Genomic DNA, 20,874 nt, shown 5'->3' with positions numbered 1-20,874 from the left:
GAAACGGACAACCCGCGACGGACGTTACCGTCGAAGCAAAGTTGATATAGCGTACTCGCGAGCGAAATCTTTAATTTTGATAGAACGACCTTTACGAGAGGGACGCGCGAAGCGCTTGCCACGGGCACAGAGTCTCAGTCGGGGAACGTGTTTATTTCGACGTCGAGAAGCAAGGCCTCAGGATGGGTGTGCCGAAATTCTTCCGATACATAAGCGAGAGATACCCCTGCCTCAGCGAGGTCGTGAAGGAACATCAGGTATTTAACGGGAGGGAGAGGGAGAGACAGAGGGAAGAGAGAAAAAAAGCAATACAAATCCTCGGGCGACGGGGTCCCTTTTCCCTTCGCCCTACCATGCTCCTTCGTCATTTCCTTTTTTCCTTATTGCGCGCAAAACAAGATTTGCCTTCTCTTCAACGTTTCAGTAAAAAGATAAAACTATTTTTTTTTATAATCCCCCTCCCCCCTCATCCTAATGCAGTAATCACAGTCATTGACATTACTTCCCTTTCTTTTTAGATACCGGAATTTGATTATTTATATTTGGACATGAACGGTATCATACATACATGTTCCCATCCGAACGACGACGTCTGCTTCCGCATCACCGAGGAGATGATTTTTAAGAATATATTTCACTACATAGAGGTGCTATTCAACATGATCCGCCCGCAAAAGTTGTTCTTCATGGCGATCGACGGCGTCGCGCCTAGAGCCAAGATAAATCAGCAGAGGGGCCGGCGTTTCAGAGCCGCCAAGGATGTCGAGGTGCAAGAGGCTAGAGCCAAGTCCAAGGGTATCCCGATACCCACCGAGAAGAGATTCGACTCAAATTGCATAACCCCGGGAACGCTCTTTATGGCTAAACTGGGCGAGCAGCTCAAACATTTTGTCGAACATAAGATTTCCACTGATGATGCATGGAAAAAGTGTAGGATACTGTTCAGCGGGTCTGAGGTAATCTTCCGATAATGTAACATAAGAGAGACAAATATAATTTGCCCTCTTCACAGAAATAATGCAGGACTGAGATACTTGTTGTTCAATAGAATATAACGTATTGAATCTGTTTTAGGTCCCCGGAGAGGGAGAGCATAAAATTATGGATTACATAAGGTACATGAAGGCGAGCAAGGATTACGACTGTAACTCTAGGCATTGTTTATACGGTTTGGATGCCGATTTAATAATGTTGGGTCTCTGTTCACACGAGCCAAACTTCTCTCTTTTGAGAGAGGAAGTCAAGTTTGGTAAGCAGCAAGTGAAAATGACCCCCGAGGAGACAAAGTTTTGCCTTCTTCACTTGTCGCTTTTGCGAGAGTACATAGAGCACGAGTTTTCGTCGCTCAAGGATAAGCTATCCTTCACATTTGATATCGAGAAAATAATCGATGACTGGGTTTTGATGGGTTTTCTGGTAGGAAACGATTTTATTCCCCACCTGCCAAATTTACACATTGCCAACGGTGCACTGCCAATTCTGTACCGTGCATACATGGAAGTATTACCAACTCTAGAAGGTATGTCATCACTGTTATCAGTTATCTTTAGTTTATATCTTTATATAATTAAATAAATATGATATATTGTTTTGCTTCAGGTTACATAAATGAAGCGGGAACATTACAACTCGACCGTTTTGAAAAGTTTATGGAGAAACTTAGTCGTTTAGACGTAGAACAGTTTAACGAGCATTACGCCGATATAAAGTTTTTTGAAAATAAAACAGGTAGAAGGCCCAATGAATCTGAACGTCATGTATATAAAAAATCAGACGACAGCGAGAACGCATCTCCAAAGAAAACGCAAAATAAAGATTTAGATGCTCTTATTAAAAGTACTACGGAGATGGTACTTATTTAAATATTTTTTTTATGATCGCTGTAGATAGCTGAATAAGTGAAAATTAATGCTTTGCAACACAGTCCTTAGGTAATTTTGACGATGATGATGATGTCTTTATAGAGTATAGAGATAATATGGATTTAATAATAGATGATGAATCCGATAGTGATATATACAATATGGAATTTGTACAACATAAGAAAGATTACTATATGAACAAGTTAGAATATGAGAACGTTGACGAGTGAGTAATTTATAGATACGTATAATTTTACACAAAATGTCTGACGTTAGTATTCCAATATTTTCACAAATATACTTTATTTAATTCCAGAGAAGTTTTACGTTCGCAGGCTGAGGGCTATGTGAGGGCGATACAGTGGAATTTGCATTATTATTATCACGGCTGTTGCAGCTGGTCGTGGTATTATCCGCATCATTACGCCCCGTATATTTCAGATATAAAAGACTTCAAGGATTTGAAGTTAGAATTCGAGTTGGGAGAGCCGTTTTTACCTTTTCAACAATTACTAGCTGTGTTACCGGCATTTAGCAAAGAACTGTTGCCAGAAGCATTTCAATCGCTATTGACAGAGGATTCTTCTCCCATTATCAATTATTATCCACATAATTTTAAAACTGATCTAAATGGAAAACGTCAGGAATGGGAAGCAGTTGTACTTATCCCATTCATTGATGAAAAACTGTTGTTGGCTGGTGAGTAATAATCCTCTTCTGTCTTGAAAATATCCATATTTGTGTGAAATAAGATTTAAATAAATTATATGTTTATTTGTCGATTGTAAGATGTAATTATAAGCACTAAGAACGAGCTTTGTTCGCTAGCCCCTTTATGAAAAAATTTAGATGTTCAATTAAAAAATTTTAAACTTTCCTTTAAAATACCAATATAAAAAATTTAAATTTTTCTCTACTTATCTGTGACAGCTATGCAGCCACACTTATCGAGATTGTCGACGGAAGAACAAGCAAGGAACAAACATGGGCCGATGTGTTCGTACTCGTATACTGACGAGATCCGAAGTGTTCATAAAGCAACCGTATACTTTCCAGAATTTGTCAGTCACGCTGAAGTAAAATTAATGAATCGCGATGACATTTTTGTTCCGAGAGAACAGTTGATTCGCGGATTGTCCCCAGGTTTTGATCTCGACGTTTATTATCCAGGATTTCCTATACTACGGCACTTGAATTATACAGCGCATTTGGACAAAGCGAAGGTACATATATTGGAATTCGATATTATTATGAATCTCAACAAGTTGTTATATAATTATCTTTGTTAGGTCAAAGTATTTCAACAACCTTCAGTCGGGGAAAATATGATTTTAAGCATAATATCGAAACCAACACCAAGTTTGACAACTTTAGCGTCGGAGCTATTAGGAAAGAGCGTATATGTGGAATGGCCGCATTTGAAGGAGGCCCTCGTAATTGGCGTAGCTGACTGCAACGTGAAATTCAGTTTAATCAATCAGTTAGACGGTTACAGTGACGCTAATCTAAAGAAAGAAGAGGTAAAGACCGCGTTAGCCGCGGAATGGAAGACGCACAAAAAACAAATCAAAGAAATGTAAGATGACATTATTAATGCTCTCATTTATGATAGAGTAATATTGAGAACGTAATATAATATTTTGGCGATATTTGCTTTTAGACATATGTCACGTCTTGGGATAGATATTGGCAATACGGATGTGTTGCTTTTTACTCGCTCATTTCTGGGTAGCAAATATATTTTTGGTGGTCAGGGAAAAGTTACAATCGAGAAACAGTGGAACGATTATCCTGCGGTTTACGCTTATCAGACTGTAGTCAGAGATATCTCCGTCTACAGCAAAAAATTGACAGTTTACGAAACTATGCATGATATTTTTATACCAGGAACCTTTTGTTTTATGTTGGGACGTCCTTATTACGGTGCGATGGGAGAGGTACAATCACATTGGATTTCTTCTTGTGTCATATTGGTTATTGAGATTAATGATTCTATAATGATTCTAATTAAATTACTTTAAAATTTATTGGAACGGAATTTAGTTTCACTTAAAAAGATTTTATGAATCTACAGGTTATACAAAATAAGGATATTTCAAAGTCGCGCAGAATCAAAATTTCTATAAAATCCGTAAAGGAGCCAACATTCGACGCCATTAAACAAGCCTACACGCAACAGAAGACGCGATATATGCACGGCAGTATTGCCGCGCAACGTCTTGGAATAAGTAGTCATCTTTTAAGCAGAATCACTGGGACAATTTACGTCATACAACCAATGAAGGAGGAACTTACAAAATATAACCTCGGGTTGAACTTAAAGTTCAATAAAAGAAATGAAGAGGTAAGAAATATATACGAAAACAAATTTTATTCATTATATTAAATATGACTGATAAATGTTGCACATTCTTAATCATTTTCCGTTTTTAATCTATCGAAATTTTCGAAGGTGCCTGGTTATACCAGAAAGGAGAACAGCCAATGGTTGTATAGCACAAAAGCGATCGAACTGATTCGAAATTATATGACGAAATGTCCTATCTTGTTCGAACGTTTGGCCCACAATGTGACGAACGACATTTTCCAAGAGGGAGACCTCTTCAATACGGGGTACATTGCGTATTTTCTTATGTCACAAAATATGATATAATATATCATATCATGATATAATAATGCAACGTGAACATTATATAGATCGGATGAGCTGAAAGATACAGTTGCGTGGCTGAAAACAGAACTGCAAGGTTTGGACAGTCGCGTTTGCGGGATGGACGTCATCGAAACGGACCTGATAAAACAGATCGAAGAGGAAGTAGATAAATGCTTGAAGACTGAGGAGACCACGGCGAAAACAGTTTTTCTGCAAGTGAAGCCGCAGTTACTTTACAAGCCGGGTTTAAATTTGCGTAACGTGCCGCCCGATCCAAACTCCCAAAATCGTTTGTTCGATAGAATTCGCTGTATCAGAAGCGGCTTTAGCGTACCGCTCGGAGCTAAAGGCACTATCATAGGGATACGAAAGGGGAACACTCCGCTTGACACCATGTACGACGTTGTGTTCGATAAGCCTTTCATGGGTGAGAAATACATAACTTTCCGGAACTTCAAATATTAAGTGCCCTTGAACTTTTATGGAATATTTTTTGTTTACGTGTGCATTGCAGGCGGACTTACGCTAAACGGTTGCTCTCAATTTCGCGGTTATCGCTTGACAGCTACGGACTTCATAAATATTAGTTTCGGCGAGAGAACGGAGCACGGAAATCCGAATGAATTGATGGAATGTCGAAAGCAAACAGCGAATTCCGCTTCTCCCAGCAAGAACGATCAATCGTCGAAGGTACCGTACCCGCCAATGCAGCTCGCTAAGAAGGGCCTTGAGAAATTAAATCGTGAGATTTGTTTGGGTATGGCGCAACACGGCATGATAGAATTGAGTCCGAAAACAATACCGTGTAAAGTATTACAACATCCTCAAAACGCGCCACCTAATCCTAATCAAGCATCCGAGTTTCAAGCGTTATGGAACGAATTGCATAAGATACAGGTAAATGTAGCGGTGTAGAGTTGCGAGGTTGTTTCACGAATCTTATAGATATTTTGCTACAATATTTGCTTTAATAGAAGCCGAATGGACCGCCGGAGAAAGTAGCATCCAGTCCAATGACGAAAGTCAAGCCATTTAGCAATAATATGCAATCGGTAAGCACTGAATATTGTACTTTTAAAATTTCATTTGTTTCATTGCTATATTTCTAAAGGATCGTTATATTACAGCCGCAAGATCCTAGCGCGTTTTTGAAAGCTGTGTTGAAGATTCCTGACGTAAATCCGCAAACGAGTAAGCAAGAAAGTAAACAATCTACGCCTCAACCAGCGGGGACGCTTCAGAAAGCGACAGTTTCACAGAAAGCTGAAACTTTGAATCCTCCACCTTTGGTACAACAGTTGTTCGATGTATGCATTTATATTGTGTTAATTCATTTATATTGTGTTTGCCTATAATAATTTTACATCTAAAGATATGTATGCGTTTGTTTAGCACGCTCGACGAACCGAACAGAAAAAGGAGAAAGTAAATCCGGTCTGGTATAGCTCGCAACTGTTAAGACATTTTTCGTATAACGGAGCTGGCATACCGAAATATAATTATATTGTCGACGAGAAGACAGGTTTAATTAGCGCCCACGTTATGTTGGAAAATGCAAAGGTTTTTAAAGGAGATCCTTGCACCACTCACGAGCAAGCCGCAGAAAGCGCTGCAAAAAAAGCATACAAGGTAATAATAAGTGTATAAAAAGTTTCTTTTTCGATCTTGATTATTTTATTAATGTGACGCTTATTGTTAGGCGTTAAATTTTAATAAGGCGTCAATGCACGATACGAAAATAGTGATGACGCCTCAATGGTTTAATACTCAACAAAATAACTGGATCCAAAATATCCGGCCTCCTATGATGGCTCCTATGGGTCCTCTGAAAATGCCGCCAGTCCCGCAGACTCTGCCTATGCAGCCTAACTTATTTTATCCGAAATGGAATCCAAAAATGCCACCGAATCCAGCGTTCGGACAAGTCGCATCGTATAGTCAAGTCATGCAGCAGCAAGTGAGACATCAAGGGCAACAGAAAGGTCCTCAGAACGGACCGAAGATGGAGATCAGGAATAGTACCGCGTTCGTTCCGTTACAAGCTCAGAAAAAGAGTAGAAACGCCAGCGTACAACAAGCCTCGAGAGAGCCGAATCCGAATACTAAGAAGAGCTCCAGTCCTAAAGCGCAGCAGCAACAGCAGCAAAAACAGCAGCAGAAACAAGAGGAAACGTTGCCCAAGGTTCGTAAATAAAAGTTAAGTCGTTTCTTTTTGTCGCATTGATATTTGTAATCGAATCGCCAATTTCTCTCACGCAGAAACAGAAGCCGGAAGTTGTAAATAAAGCCAGGGAGAAGACGTCGAGCGAACCGCAGAAACAACAATCGCAACAACCGCAACAAAATGCGGGAAAATCGTCCAAACCCAGGAAATCACGCGTCGCCGCGAAATTCGGCGCACCACCCTTATCGAACGGTGGTGAACCCCCCCAGTGAAAATTCTGTTTTATCCTTTGGATGGGGTAGATCTTTGCAAATTATATGTAAATATAAGATAATTATATCGATCCATCCTTTCCCCGCCATCCGTTCGTTTTCTACATTTTTATAATAAAACCAAGCAGACCTTTTACTCCGAAATTTCCAACGGGCCAGTACATATTTCATTTCAAAGGCTTTATATTGCACCCATTTTTCGCATTTACATACGATCGCATGTCTGTGCACCAAATAATACTTAGAGATTCTTTCAAGTCAAATGTATATACACGCTGAACTTACATACGTAACGTATAATATAAAGAATATAAGTGAGAATGGTTTTATTTTGTATCGAATGACTGATTTTATATTTTTTGTTTTATTTTACAATGCATCGGTGTGTCATTTATACTAATAACTTTTTATTTCTTGATTTCGCGATATTCCATCAAGACAAATAAGTAATTTTTTAATTGTAAGAGGGTTGAAAATTATTTATCCAAATTATTTTAGGATATTTAATAATATGTACACACAAAATTGGAAGTAGAACTAAATCATGAAGATTTTGGTAGATATATTAGGAGCTTTCCATTTACATCAAAACTCAGCTAATTCTCAATTGTGACGTCGTTCTATCCTTTTTGGGAATTAATGAATAATAAAGACAGAATGACATCACAAGTGAGAATTATCTGAGTTTTCATGTAAATGGAAAGCAACTAATATTTATGATCTTTTTTTGTTTATAACATATTTTACTTTTTATTGTAAACATTGTAAAGTATATCGCGTGTGTGCGTAACGATCAGTTTGTACTGTTATTTACATTATTAGAAATGGATTAGAAGGAATATATCACTTTTTCTTTTATCTTTCGAAGAGTATTTCAGTTCCTAGTATAACATTGGACAAAAGTAGATTAATTTTATTACTTAATGCATCACGATTCTTAGAAGACTGTGAGAAACTGATTTTTATTGCAACATATTCGCCAATTTACATATAAGCATAATTAATATGAGGCAACATTAAATGTGTTATATATATGTAAGACATTGAAGAAAGTGATATCGATTAAGTCTCTAAGTAGAAACATATCTTCGATGAATTTTTCTGTTCCTCTTTTCTGTACTATAAACAGCGAAACAAAAATCAAAATTAAACAGAAACATGAACTCAACAAGATGTTTCAATTTTATTATACAATAAAGAAAGCACAGTATAATTGCCAAATATATCTCGCAATCTATCTTATATTCTTATCGTATATGATTTCTGATTGGTTTTATGTATCTTACTCATTTTCCTTTATTAAATCATGAATTATTATTGTTATTACATTGTTAATGTTTCAGCTGTTATCCATTCCCTGAAAATTGAATATATTTCATTCACTTTAAGTTACTTCGATAAAACTTTACATACTGTTAAAAGGATTAAAGAATTAAAGAAAATAACGTATCATAATAGTCTCATGTTCCTCGGAACACAAAAAGGAATTAGATATATACATTCGTGTTTGATATATAGTTATTTAAAAATTAAATTAATAAAGTTAAATTTGGAGTCTGGGTCTAGGTCAGTCTGGGTGGAATGAAACAGGATTTATATTTAATTTTAAGGGTTCGAGGTGCTACAGTCCTCGTTATTAAACTCTATCATTGTACAGATTGTAATATGCCAAATGCAAATGACTGCATTTTTATAAGAGAAAATAGAAAAGAGCGTGCATGCCAACGATCAGCTTTTATTCAACAGCTATATCGAGCATATTGTAAAGAGAAACGACGCAACATTATTGTTAATCGCGTAACAAGCTTTCTGTACATATTTGAATTTTATGTTAATATATATATATATATATATATATATATCTATGGCACATTCACACACATCATACACAATATTACAATAACGATCTGTGACGAATGTTATGTACAGATGTTTAAACGTAAGTGAAGACAATATAAGAGCACTGCAGAGATTATTGCAACACGCAACAAAATATTTACACGAATCCTCGTATTTTTAATTTAGAATCAGAACTCGATCGAGATAACCCGCTAGCTGGATTTTCTACACGGTACAAGTTCATCTAACTGAAACTCGCTCAACTGCAAAAACTTTTTTTCATTAAATGCCTAAGTGTGCCTTCATTATTCTGCCTTCAACGATTTCCTCTCTTTCCTTTTGATAGGATGTTTCTTACAGTCGCTGTAGATATTATTGAGATCGAACGCAGCCTTTACATTGTCCTGAAAAATTGAGATGAATAAATAAGAATAGAATTACACAAATTAAGATTTTAACAAGTTAGATCCGAATGGCGAGGCATACCAGCGAGAAGAGAAACTTGACGAGCTTTCCTTTGTTGTCCGCGTATGGACGTCGCTCCGCTTCCTTGCCATCTTTAAAGAGTATTAACGTTGGCAGTTGCTTGCTCGTGCTGGCGTCGCTAATATGATACTTTGCCGCAGCGTCCGGATATCTACCGATGTCCACCTTTCCGAACTTGAAGTTCTCCAACGCGTATCTGAAGCACGTATTTTCAATGATAGCAGGTATATAGAATAGTTCCCGTGACAAGAAAGAGAGATTAGACTGTATTTAAATTAAGTCGTCTTACTCCGCAGAGAGCTCGGAAAATATCGGTGCAAAAGTAACGCAAGCTGGATTCCACGCGGTGTAGAACGCCACCAGCCAGACCACTCTGGTGTCACGCTGCAGCTCCTCCTGCAGTCCATTGGCCCCACGTAGGTAGATCACATTTTCAGGCCCTTGATACGTCGGTTCTGGCAGCACTAATCCGCACACTACGTACAAAATGTAATTATATTCCTCGCGACGTACAGCAGTCTGTTCGCGAGATAGTGTTTCGCATTTTTCTCTTACGTATAAAAATAAATGCAAACAGAATGCCCATCCGCACGTCCGCGTAGAACCACAGGATCAAGTTTGCCGCTTTCGTATACACAAAACTGGATGTCAGGTAATTTATCATGGTCACGCTGCCGGTCTTCCTTGTCCTTATCATGATAACGATCATGAGGAAAAAGAGAATCTCCGTTTCCCTCTGAAAGCACAGGTGCTTATTAATGGAATGACTTAAAACATTATAAAAATTATATCCGACAGATTAATTATCAACTCACCCCATCGAGCTCGCAGTCGTCTTGAGCAAATATGTAATTACAAATTATAGGAAAGCGCTTGGAGATGATGTAAGAGACGCTGAGGAAGATGTTTATCAAGTAGTACGGTTTAACGAGCAACTTTAGATCCTTTTTGAAAGACATTCCGCGCGGTCAAAGTGGACAATTTTTACAATTAATAGAATTACACGCGAGATCGGACTGATCGACTATTATCAAATGTTATCGTACGACCTGTCGTACGCAGAAGATCACCTATATTTTCCCTGACAATTCTCGAAGGCGGTCGCTATCCCGTATACATGGATGAGTGAGGTGCTGTCAGCTGTCAGCTGTTTCGTGGGATTCATTCATGAGAGCTACTGACGAGAACGAGCAAAGGCAGACGGCAGACGTGGTCGACGGACTGGAGAACGTGGCCGCAGATAATTGCCTCTTAATTTCTGTACGTTAATTTCGGCCACGTTGCGTAGATAAACGAGATTAATTACACAACGCGACCGCGACACGATACGCGCATCGCAAACGTGTCGAATTCCGCTCGCGGACCACAGGATTTGTCGTCGTCGACGAGGTGTGCTATTAAAAACGGCCAGCCCTAGGTAAATTGCGATGATTGCGATTATCAAATGGACCCGGTGGGCCGCGGGAGTAATAGTAGAGCATTGACATTATCGATCGTCGACTATAATTGAATTGCCCGCCGATAAAAATGTTTGAACAATTATATTTGTAATGCGTCATTTTCTTTATTTTAGCAAACATTTCTGAAATATTTGGCACGCAGAAAGTCACGTGTATATTGCTGCGAAACTGCATTTTTTTTTCCATCCGTTGTTATCATCCACGCATAAGCGATTGAACGCGGATGTGCAGTTTCAAATGAAAATTTTCGAGATGTATATCTATGAGGATGTGATTATGATACATTTGAAAATTAATATTCTATTACGAGCTAGTCGTCCAAATTTCGATGAAATTGCACAAAAACAACTTGCACCTAAGCAAGCTGTCTTCTCGGAGACCCTATACATCGCACACGTGTTGGCGTTGGTGCATACTACTGCATACTGCATTGTTTACATAGTTCGATGCACTCGCTAAGTCCGGAGTCGCTTCCTCGCTCTAGAAAAATATTAGCAATGCGATAACCTAATTACAGTGTATCAAGGCAACGTAATAGTCCAGTAGATCTAATGGCTATTTGCGAGATAAAAAAAATAGCCGCCGGTTAGTAACAATGAATTATATTGTTGTCGAATCTCTATTCCACTTATAGCGCAATAGTATCAATCAGATATTGGATTTCCTGCTTATCAGAGATATATTTTCTCCCTCCATGCTCCTTGTCGCGCGAAGTTCATGCTATTTAATGCCTACGTAGGCTGCTGTTCACCTCCAGAAGCCGCAGGCAGGATGAGGCTCGTCAGCTTTGTAGGAATTTTGTTGCTCTTGGAAGTTTGCTCGCTCAATGCAATCGATGAACAGAAACTTGGCGGTCCCGATAGCTTTCCCTTGATAGTCATCACGTGGAATTATACAGATGCGACGAAAAAAGGTATGTTATATCTAATTGCGCCCGGAATGAGAGACGTTCAAGGAGCTTCTGGCAGTTTGAAGACACTGTTAATTATCGTTTAAGCATGGGATGTGATATATAATCAGAAGAGAAGCGCTTTGGACGCGATAGAGGAAGGATGTTCCCTGTGCGAGGAGCAGCAATGCAGAAAGACCGTGGGGTTCGGCGGCAGTCCAGATGAAGCTGGAGAAACTACGCTGGACGCTCTCATCATGGATGGGTAATGAAGCGAACAAAAGCAGCTCTTTTCTCGTTTCGTTAAACTACACTAGTGATTATATTCAAGAGATGCATTCTTTTCCACAGAGTGCTGATGGACGTAGGCGGAGTAGGAGGCTTGCGGAACGTGAAGAGCGCCATTTCGGTCGCTCGCAAGGTGCTGGAGCACACGAAGCATTCCCTTCTGGGTGGGGACCTGGCTACGGATTTCGCTGTGAATATGGGATTCAAGAAGGAGTCCCTGCAAACGAACGAGTCCAAAGAAATGTGGACGCAGTGGAGGGCGAACAAGTGCCAGCCCAACTTTTGGAGGGTATTGAAAGAGAGGCCACGCTCTTTTTTGCATCTCATCTCACAACTGTCTCATCGGTATTCTTGCTGTTTCTAGAACGTCGTACCGGATCCAACAACCGCCTGTGGACCATATCGCGCGAGTGACGTAGAAGAGGACGGAAGCATGCCAGTGGGAAGCGAGGAAAATCATGATACCATCGCTATAGTCGCGATAGACTCGCAGACACGTATAGCAGCTGGAACGTCCACGAATGGCGCCAAGCATAAAATCCCCGGTCGCATCGGGGACTCTCCTATTGCGGGAGCTGGGGCGTACGCCGATCAGGACGCCGGTGCGGCAGCCGGTACCGGCGACGGAGATATTATGATGCGATTTTTGCCGAGGTATTCGCGTTACGTATCAATATAAATTTATTTATTTATTTTTTTTTTTTTCCAGATACATTTTAATGAATTAAAATACAATTATAAATACATTTTATTTAGACTTAAGTCTTAAATTTTCTGTTTTAATTTTTAATTTGTTCCGTATTAAAGCAAAGTTAATATTTAGCACCTTAGTAATACAGTTGCTGAAATTGAATATACTTTTTTTGTAGCTTTCTGGCGGTGGAGGAGATGCGTAATGGAGCAACGCCGAGTGCAGCTGCTAAGAAGGCGATTAACAGAATCGCCCAACATTATCCTAACTTCTTCGGCGGGGTGATCGCGTTGAATAGAAAGGGAGAATATGGAGCAGCGTGTAACGGAATGGCCGCGTTTCCTTATTACGTTGCGAATCCCACTTTGGGTCCTAAATTACTTGCGGTTCAATGCAGTAACTATAATCCAGAGCAATAGAAACAAAACTTGCTAATGTTTGTTCAAACTTCAGTGATACAAAGCAACGTACAATACTAAGCATTCTAATGATATAAGTGTAAATGTTATATTGTTACTTGGAAATGTCCTAGTTATTAAATAAAGAAAACCAAAAACCCTGTATAAAAAAAGGATTCATAAATGCAGTTTAATGTAAAACGTATCTCGTGAAAAAATTTTTCCCGCAATACAAATAATGTAATAATGAATCAACCCATTTTGACACTTAAACATTTTATAAAAAAATATAGGTATAATTTTCTATTTTATATAAAATTAAAAAAGATTTAATTTTAAATAACTAGTCACTTGTGATTTTATCGATTGTAGATTAATTATCTACCTTCTTATTGTATTATTAACTTCTTATTGTATTATTACCGATAAAAATATAAATTCTCAAAGTATCGTGATAATGTGGGAGGTGGCAGTAAGCCCGAAAGTTTGAATCGTGAAAATCGACTCTCTTTTAGTGATCATAATATTTGTGTGTTATTTTTATTTAGCGTGGAAGCTGTTCGCGGATTGCGGACTGCGGAGAGTGCGGAGTAGGCCAAGCGACCAAACTCACAGTTTCGTGACGCTCCTCGACGAATTATTCAGAATTATTACAGGTTTAGGTTAGGTTAGATCAGGTTAGGTTAGTTTATGTGTCGCCGTACGGATGGAAAATATTCGCGCTTGATCGCATCTCCCGAAGATGATAAGGGACCGTGAAGACGAGCGAGCAGTGGGACGAGTTAAATGTACATACGCGCGTCACGAAGCCCCGGTCGTCGTGTTGGCTCTCCACGTGCGCGACCTGCCCTAATAAGAGGAACACCGAGACACGGGCACGGGTAACGCTGTCAACCTGTCGTGCGAAACGCTTGGTATGGATTATGCAACGGTCATCGACGACGCGGTCAGGCAATTTTACTCGGCGGGCAATAACGAGGCACACTCATGGCTCCTACAGGTGCAAGCCTCCCCCGAGGCCTGGCAATTTGTCTGGCAACTTTTGGATCCTTCCAAGGTACCTATCAGCCCAGGATTGTTTAGTCTCTCTTCCTCTTTATTCTGTGAAACTTCTGATTTACCTTAATTCTTCCTACATATCGGCAATATTTTGAAACAAGTGCTTTGAACGAATACAGATCTGATCAGCTGATTCTTTTTTTTTTCACCGATGTGTAAACGAAGCCGTTCGTATTATCTTTGCAGTCATACGAAGTGCAATTTTTTGCGGCAACGACTTTGCACGCGAAGATATCCAAACAGTGGAATGAAGTGCCTGAAGCTGAGTACCCGGTGTTAAGGGAACGTTTGCTCAATAGTGTGAGGAGACCCAACATCCCGTTATGCATCCTTATAAAGCTTTGTCAAGCGGTAATACATCCTTCTCTGTGTTATTTAAGAATAAAGGAGAATACTGTAAATAAGTAAATGGACCTTTATATAATTACCCGACATGTAACGATTTCAGTTAGCCGCGTTTGTGGCCAGCGTTTACAGTGCAGAAAACAGGGAACAGGACAGGAGTATAGTCGACGAATTGCTCGACATGTTACCTTATGATTCCCCATCTGCGTTAGAATTACTGCTTCGAGTGCTCTCGACGCTTCCCATTGAGGTAAAATATATACAGATTGCGCTACTTAATTTTTACTTTTCGACGAGTTTAAACTGATGATAAACCTGCGATTATTTTCAGTACGAGAAGAGACAAGAAGCGAAGATTGCCAAACTGCGGGGAGCTCCTGTCAACTTAATCAACAGCTGGTGCCAAACTGCATGGTTCTTGCAGCGGGTCTTTTCAATGTGTAATCTGGATTCTCAAGGCAACGACGATGTATTATACTCCTTAGGACTGGAATGCGCTCAATCGTGGCTTAAGGTTGGCCAGCTATGTTTAGAGACCACCGGCCAGATCTATCCCTATTTATTAGTGGCTGCAGCTCATTATGCACCTAACAAGTAAGTTGCATTATTGAAAGACTGATATTGTAAAATTTAACTGTATAGCAATAGAAAAAAGTAATAAATAAGTTATCGAATTATTAAATAAATTTAAATATCATTCGATTCTTTTTTTTCGTTAAAGAGACGAGACTCATGGCGATGATGAGAACATGAAGAGCTGGGATGTAGTACAAGATTGTTTAATTATGATTGTAACGCACTACGAGCTTCACAAACGGCCACAGACATTCTGGGAGTGGGCCAGGAGTTTGGTCTTGATGGCAAAGCAGTACAATAGAAAATACTTTTGCGAGATATTGACCGCCATCGGAGAGGCCCACAGTCGGGCGTTTTTGATCGCTCTGGCTGAAAATTCCAACGAGGCGCATACGTGGACGGCCATGGGACTGATCGAGCTGCTGTTGGAGTGCTCGGAACTGGAGGGACGTTATCCTACCGATGAAACACGCAGCTGTATTCCGTTTGGATTCTGGTACGCGTTACAGGACGATCTCGCCACGCTAGATCAACCGTTGGAAAACCGGGCTCTGGAGGCGTTGAAACCGATTTACTTTCGACTGGCCCAGGCGTTGCTGCGAAAGTCGACGTTACCCACGTCTCCGAACGAGAGGGGAGACGCGGACGAGCGCGAGCTTTTCAGATGCTACAGGCAGGACGTGGCGGACACGTTGGACTATTGTTACAGTGTTCTCGGCAGTGATCTGCTGGCACTTCTCGGACAAAGATTGAGTTTGGAAGACTCACCGTGGACTCACATAGAGTCGACGTTACACGCCTTCAAAGCTCTCTCCGAGAGCGTCGGTACTCAGGAGTACTGTTACATCCCTGCGCTGATAAACTTGATTATTGTTCACATACCTTATCATCTGTATCCTGAAGAGGTATATAACGATCATTCTTAAAAATAATTATTAATTGCAATATCACACAAGTATTTTGCTCCTTTCATTGCCAGGTACTGACGTGTGCCTGTTCGACGCTGGGCGCATACGCCGAATGGATAGGAGAACATCCCGAACCGTGGCTGGAGAAAGTGTTGCAGCTCGTTATTCAAGGATTGACCAGAGGTTCCACGACAGCGCCGTTTGCGAGTATGGCACTGAAGGATTTGACGAGGGAGTGCGGGCCATATCTCGCCCCTTACGCGCCATCCATTCTTCACACCATCAGTCAGACGCTACCGAACGTCGAGCCTGGCGGTGGGGAAGGTTTACGGCTCATGTATGCGGCCGGGAAGCTGCTTAATGTGTTGTCTTCTATGGAGGAGCAACTGGTGCACCTGGAGGCGACACTAGGACTATGCGTGACGAAGATAAAGGAGCTATTGGGGCAGCCGTTATTCACGGCGCGGCTCGGTGTGACGAATTACCTGAAAATGGTCACCATGTTCTTCAGCACGATCGAGGGTGCAATCGGCAGGGCCGTGCTGGACGGCGTGCTGTCGGTGTTCAATCAGATCGTCACGCATCCCGAGTGGAGCCAGGATAACGCCACGCTGGAGGCGATGCATATGTGCGCGCAACGATCCCTGTCCGCGTTGCGGCAGCCGGAGATTGAGGCACGGCCCTTGCTGCTGATCCTGTTGACCTCTTACAAAATCTGGCCGCATCCAGCCGCGTTAAATCTCCTGAAGCAGCTGGTGTTGCTGTTCGGCAGAGATCCGGACAACATTGTGAGTCCGGTGCTCGCGGAAATGAGCTCGTTAACTTTGAACGGCGTGAAGGTGTGCAGATCGGTGCAGGGCGATCTGTCCGAGTGGTCGGACTTGATGGAGGCCTACATGGGCGTGCTTGCGCAGATCTGTAAGAAGAACGCCCGGTTGTTGCTGCAAATCCCGGATCAAATACCGGATATGTTGCAGTGCGGTAAGCGCAATATCATCGATGTATTCGTAGAAATATAAAAAAAGAATCACCGTACAATGTATGTAGTTGTATTTCTTTTTTACAGGAATTGCATGTCTAACGCTCCCGGAGACGGCGACAGCCAAAGCGGCCGGGCATTTTCTTAGTCACGCGATTGTGCAAAGCCCGCACCTGCAGACGTTTATTCAACCAATCGGACAGGAACTTGTCGCGGCGATTCTGCATTGTGTCGGTAAGCAGAATGTTTCAGGATGTACGCATTTGCGAACGTGAAGCCGGTTTCGTTCAATCGCCTATTTATTTATTTCTTTATTTCCGTTAGGTGGAGCAGTGCCTCACAATTTGGAGCCTCACGCCGAGGTTCTGTTAGCGTTGAACAAAACGTGTCCGGAATGGACCGCGCAATGGTTACGCGCCGGACTGGAGAATCAAAAGAACCTCGCCGCCGTCTTGCAGAAGGAAGACATCACGCGCATTTTGCGCGAGAAGACGAACAGGGGCCGACTTTGCGACGTACTAAAGGAATTTAGTAATCAATGCCATCAAAAGACGGATATATGACAATAGAACTTTCGTGACGCCGATTGACAAATCTTAATGTATGAAGTAATCGATTTAAGATATATGTAACACACAGAAGTTGACATAATTTATCTCTTCATAATAAACGCCGCAATGTATATAATTGTGTTTTATACAGGTTTACGCATTTACCTGACGATTGTAAGATATTCATCGATCGTGACAGAAACGCTTAGTGTACCGAATACAAAAATTTGCATGATGCGAAGTAAATAGCGATAATAAAAGGAATATTTATAGTAAAGACAGTAAAATATATAGAAACAATAAATGCAATAAAAATCAGTATCTCACAGTCTTCTAAGAATCGTGATGCATTAAGTAACAAAATTAATCTACTTTTGTCCAATGTTATACTAGAAACTGAAATACTCTTCGAAAGATAAAAGAAAAAGTGACATATTCCTTCTAATCCATTTCTAATAATGTAAATAACAGTACAAACTGATCGTTACGCACACACGCGATATACTTTACAATGTTTACAATAAAAAGAAAAATATGTTATAAACAAAAAAAGATCATAAATATTAGTTGCTTTCCATTTACATCAAAACTCAGATAATTCTCACTTGTGATGTCATTCTGTCTTTATTATTCATTAACATTTCCAGTCTTGCAATTACTGATTTTACTGGCAAATATCAGCGAATTTAATGTCTCGTTATAACATTCGTCTAATGGAGATACATTTAATAACATCAAAGTTTTTGAATTGCCTCCTAGAGAAGGCATAAGCAGGTGGGTCAATTTAGATTTTTTATAAGGTATATGTTCCTGTTTTTTCAATAGTGCTAAAATTACCTTGCCAAGATTGGCTAAAGATTTGTTAATATTCTTTGTTTCTGCAGTTCTAACAGCTTCTTCAGTTTTCAGATGTTCAGACCCGGCTAAGTCGACTAAATTCAGATTTCCTATTGACTCCTCTTGTTTCGTAACATGTGTACCAATCAAGCGTATTCTTACTACTGAATGAGATTTGGATGATCTGAAATGCAAATTATTTATTATAAATTAAATTCTATGTTAAACTATATCTTAATAAATATTTAATCATATAATAAACATTTTCTCGATAACTATGTTATTTATTTAATTGAAAAGATAAAAAAAGATAAATAAGATAAATATCCCGATAACAGAGTGACCAAGATTCTGTACATTAATATATGACCTTAACTTAACTTTTATTCATACGAAGGAAACCTCAAAAGAACAAATTTAACTTAGATATAATATGAAAATAAAATTACCGTTCATTTGACTGAGTAGATGCAATTGCTGCACGGTTGCGTTGTACAGTTCGTAGGCATTCGTGTAATTCATCTGGACTGTGTATTTCTTCAATCTTAAGGTTGGTAACGTATAAATCTCCATCTTTATCAGGAACCATTTGTATTTCGTGTGGTTTTGGCGTTATATCGAGAAGATCAACGATATGCTCGTTATAAATTTCCAAAAAACTTGCTTCTATTCGATATTCCCAGCCAAGCAGTTCCATATTTTTTATTTCTTCAAATATGTAATGTACCTGAAATTACATACACGTATTTTGATTATCTTTTTGATTATAAAAAGCCAAATTACAGTCGTAAATTTAAATATTTATATAAAAGTATGATTTTTAATTACACACACATATATATATATATATATATACATATACATATATTATATTGTAAATATATATAAAAACATACCGTTCTAGGTATTATGCCTTCATCAGTCTGTGATCCACGTTCTCCTTCCATAGTATACGTCTTGCCAGAACCAGTCTGACCACAGGCAAATACACAAACATTATATCCTTCAAGTGCTGATTGTACTAACAGGGACAATTCTTCGAACACATCTGCTTGCGAAGCATTGGGAGCAAAAATTTTATCAAATGAAAATTTTTGGTAAATCTCCGATTTACCTATTTCAATGGTACAATCGTCGATGAAGCTTATATCACACAACCTGTAACAAACAATATTTTTATTTAGATACACAAATCAAAAAGACTAACTTGTGTTCTGCAGAAATTGTAAAATGCAGTTGAAAAATCCTATGTTCTTATTTTAATAATTAATTAAATTTTCTCTAATAATTGCATATTTACTTACGCTTTCATCTGCTCAGTTTCTTTCGGCGTCCGTGGACGCACTCGACAACAGACCCTTATATTGCCCTTTAATTCTAGGATGACATTATGCAATGTCCTGCGTTCCTTAACCATTTTATCAATTATTTCCTTTTGTACATCTAATTTTTTTTTTGCTTCCTTTAAAAGTTCTTCTTTTTCTACGCATTTTTTGCAGTCCATGGCGTCAATCAAATTGGATATATCACTTAACAGAATGGTGTTGAATTGTCCTTGTGCTTCTAACAAATTCATATTTGTTAGATCTATATCATTTGGATCAATTAGACCCAGATGACCGATATTATTAAGATCCACATTGGTTAGATCATCCATGTTCGATAGACGAATAGATCGCAGCTGGAACGGAGAAAATATATATAACTCGACTCTAGTGGTTTCAAGAAGCAAACAAAAAATTTCACAACAATAACCTTGGCTACGGTCAACGTGACGCTACAAATGCTTTGGAGCGTTCTTCTTCTCCTTCTTTCTTCATCGAAAGAAAAGAGAAGAGGAATGCTTCGAAGCATTTGTAGCGTCACGGTAAAACTGAAGGAGAGCTCCCTCCTCACCGATTTCGATGAAATTAGGCTTAATCGATTCGTTTTTGCACAAAACGAATGAATCTGGCAGAAAAAAGCCCCGCTCGGCCCCGCGACGCGAGATATTAACTGTTAAAGTTGACGACTATCAGGTTATGAGACCGCCACGGAAGCCTCGCAGCAAGGAAGATCCGCGGGAGGCCAAGGCACGGGACCGAGCTCGGATCCCCGGGACCGGCGCGAGAACGCCGATCGGTTCACCTCGCCCAGGCCCGGCACGTCAGCCAAACCCGCTTCCCGACCAAGCCCGACACGCCCCGCTCCTCAGAGCCAATCCTTATTCCGAAGTTACGGATCCAATTTGCCGACTTCCCTTACCTACATTAGTCTATCGACTAGAGGCTCTTTACCTTGGAGACCTGCTGCGGATATGGGTACGAACCGGCGCGACACTTCCACGTGGCCCTCTCCTGGATTTTCAACTGCGGTGCTCTTCGCGTTCCAAACCTTATCTCCCTGCTAGAGGTTTCCAGGGAACTCGAACGCTTATACAGAAAAGAAAACTCTTCCCAGATATACAACCAGATATACAACCAGAGAGAAACCGGTTTCTCTCTGTACCAACGTATCGATCACGTGATAACATAATTGGGCGCGTTCAGCAGACCAAGCAGCTCAGTAGCAGTCGAACGTGATTGGCTCTTACTTTTAAGGTGGAAGCACATAGGCCTAGTTTACACCGATCTCTTGA

At 40.0% G+C, this 20,874-nt stretch overlaps 5 protein-coding genes across 6 annotated transcripts; 3 read left to right on the top strand and 2 right to left on the bottom strand.

Annotated features, from left to right (window-relative positions):
• The first annotated feature begins 15 nt into the window (after nt 1–15).
• LOC112462325 (5'-3' exoribonuclease 1-like) lies at nt 16–8,174 on the top strand. Its single transcript, XM_025028045.1, has 18 exons — nt 16–257; nt 519–956; nt 1,075–1,519; nt 1,600–1,850; nt 1,925–2,088; nt 2,179–2,561; nt 2,793–3,085; nt 3,152–3,438; nt 3,523–3,799; nt 3,937–4,206; nt 4,315–4,475; nt 4,560–4,942; nt 5,030–5,412; nt 5,490–5,567; nt 5,643–5,822; nt 5,908–6,144; nt 6,215–6,697; nt 6,775–8,174. Exons 1-18 carry the CDS (start codon nt 183–185, stop codon nt 6,949–6,951), a joined length of 4,965 nt encoding a protein of 1,654 aa, XP_024883813.1. The 5' UTR covers nt 16–182; the 3' UTR covers nt 6,952–8,174.
• A 151-nt stretch (nt 8,175–8,325) lies between these two features.
• Nucleotides 8,326–10,664, bottom strand: LOC112462321 (thioredoxin-related transmembrane protein 2 homolog). Its single transcript, XM_025028040.1, has 5 exons — nt 10,092–10,664; nt 9,832–10,012; nt 9,566–9,752; nt 9,277–9,472; nt 8,326–9,194 (listed from the first exon to the last, which is right to left on the bottom strand). The coding sequence occupies exons 1-5, from the start codon at nt 10,233–10,235 to the stop codon at nt 9,096–9,098; spliced, it is 807 nt and encodes a 268-aa protein (XP_024883808.1). The 5' UTR covers nt 10,236–10,664; the 3' UTR covers nt 8,326–9,095.
• Nucleotides 10,471–13,203, top strand: LOC112462320 (N(4)-(Beta-N-acetylglucosaminyl)-L-asparaginase-like). 2 transcript variants are annotated; one of them, XM_025028039.1, is made up of 6 exons: nt 10,471–10,536; nt 11,476–11,649; nt 11,734–11,890; nt 11,977–12,202; nt 12,278–12,567; nt 12,783–13,203. In XM_025028039.1, the coding sequence occupies exons 2-6, from the start codon at nt 11,508–11,510 to the stop codon at nt 13,021–13,023; spliced, it is 1,056 nt and encodes a 351-aa protein (XP_024883807.1). In that variant the 5' UTR covers nt 10,471–10,536; nt 11,476–11,507; the 3' UTR covers nt 13,024–13,203. The 2 variants fall into 2 exon arrangements, with proteins under 2 accessions (XP_024883807.1, XP_024883805.1); XM_025028037.1 differs by lacking the exon at nt 10,471–10,536 and adding an exon at nt 11,207–11,321.
• A 686-nt stretch (nt 13,204–13,889) lies between these two features.
• Nucleotides 13,890–17,556, top strand: LOC112462318 (importin-13-like). Its single transcript, XM_025028035.1, has 8 exons — nt 13,890–14,059; nt 14,248–14,412; nt 14,510–14,656; nt 14,738–15,000; nt 15,128–15,887; nt 15,962–16,871; nt 16,957–17,103; nt 17,194–17,556. Exons 1-8 carry the CDS (start codon nt 13,919–13,921, stop codon nt 17,430–17,432), a joined length of 2,772 nt encoding a protein of 923 aa, XP_024883803.1. The 5' UTR covers nt 13,890–13,918; the 3' UTR covers nt 17,433–17,556.
• Nucleotides 17,557–17,855: 299 nt separating this feature from the next.
• On the bottom strand, nt 17,856–20,046 carry LOC112462319 (protein claret segregational-like). Its single transcript, XM_025028036.1, has 5 exons — nt 20,013–20,046; nt 19,562–19,938; nt 19,154–19,415; nt 18,707–18,984; nt 17,856–18,441 (listed from the first exon to the last, which is right to left on the bottom strand). The coding sequence occupies exons 2-5, from the start codon at nt 19,912–19,914 to the stop codon at nt 18,048–18,050; spliced, it is 1,287 nt and encodes a 428-aa protein (XP_024883804.1). The 5' UTR covers nt 19,915–19,938; nt 20,013–20,046; the 3' UTR covers nt 17,856–18,047.
• Nucleotides 20,047–20,874: the final 828 nt, after the last annotated feature.

This window comes from Temnothorax curvispinosus, unplaced genomic scaffold, assembly GCF_003070985.1.
Source record: "Temnothorax curvispinosus isolate PA1 unplaced genomic scaffold, ASM307098v1 QBEX01012237.1, whole genome shotgun sequence".
NCBI lineage: Eukaryota > Metazoa > Arthropoda > Insecta > Hymenoptera > Formicidae > Temnothorax > Temnothorax curvispinosus.
Note: the sequence above shows the minus strand (reverse complement) of the source record. Positions and strands in the feature narration are given on the sequence as shown.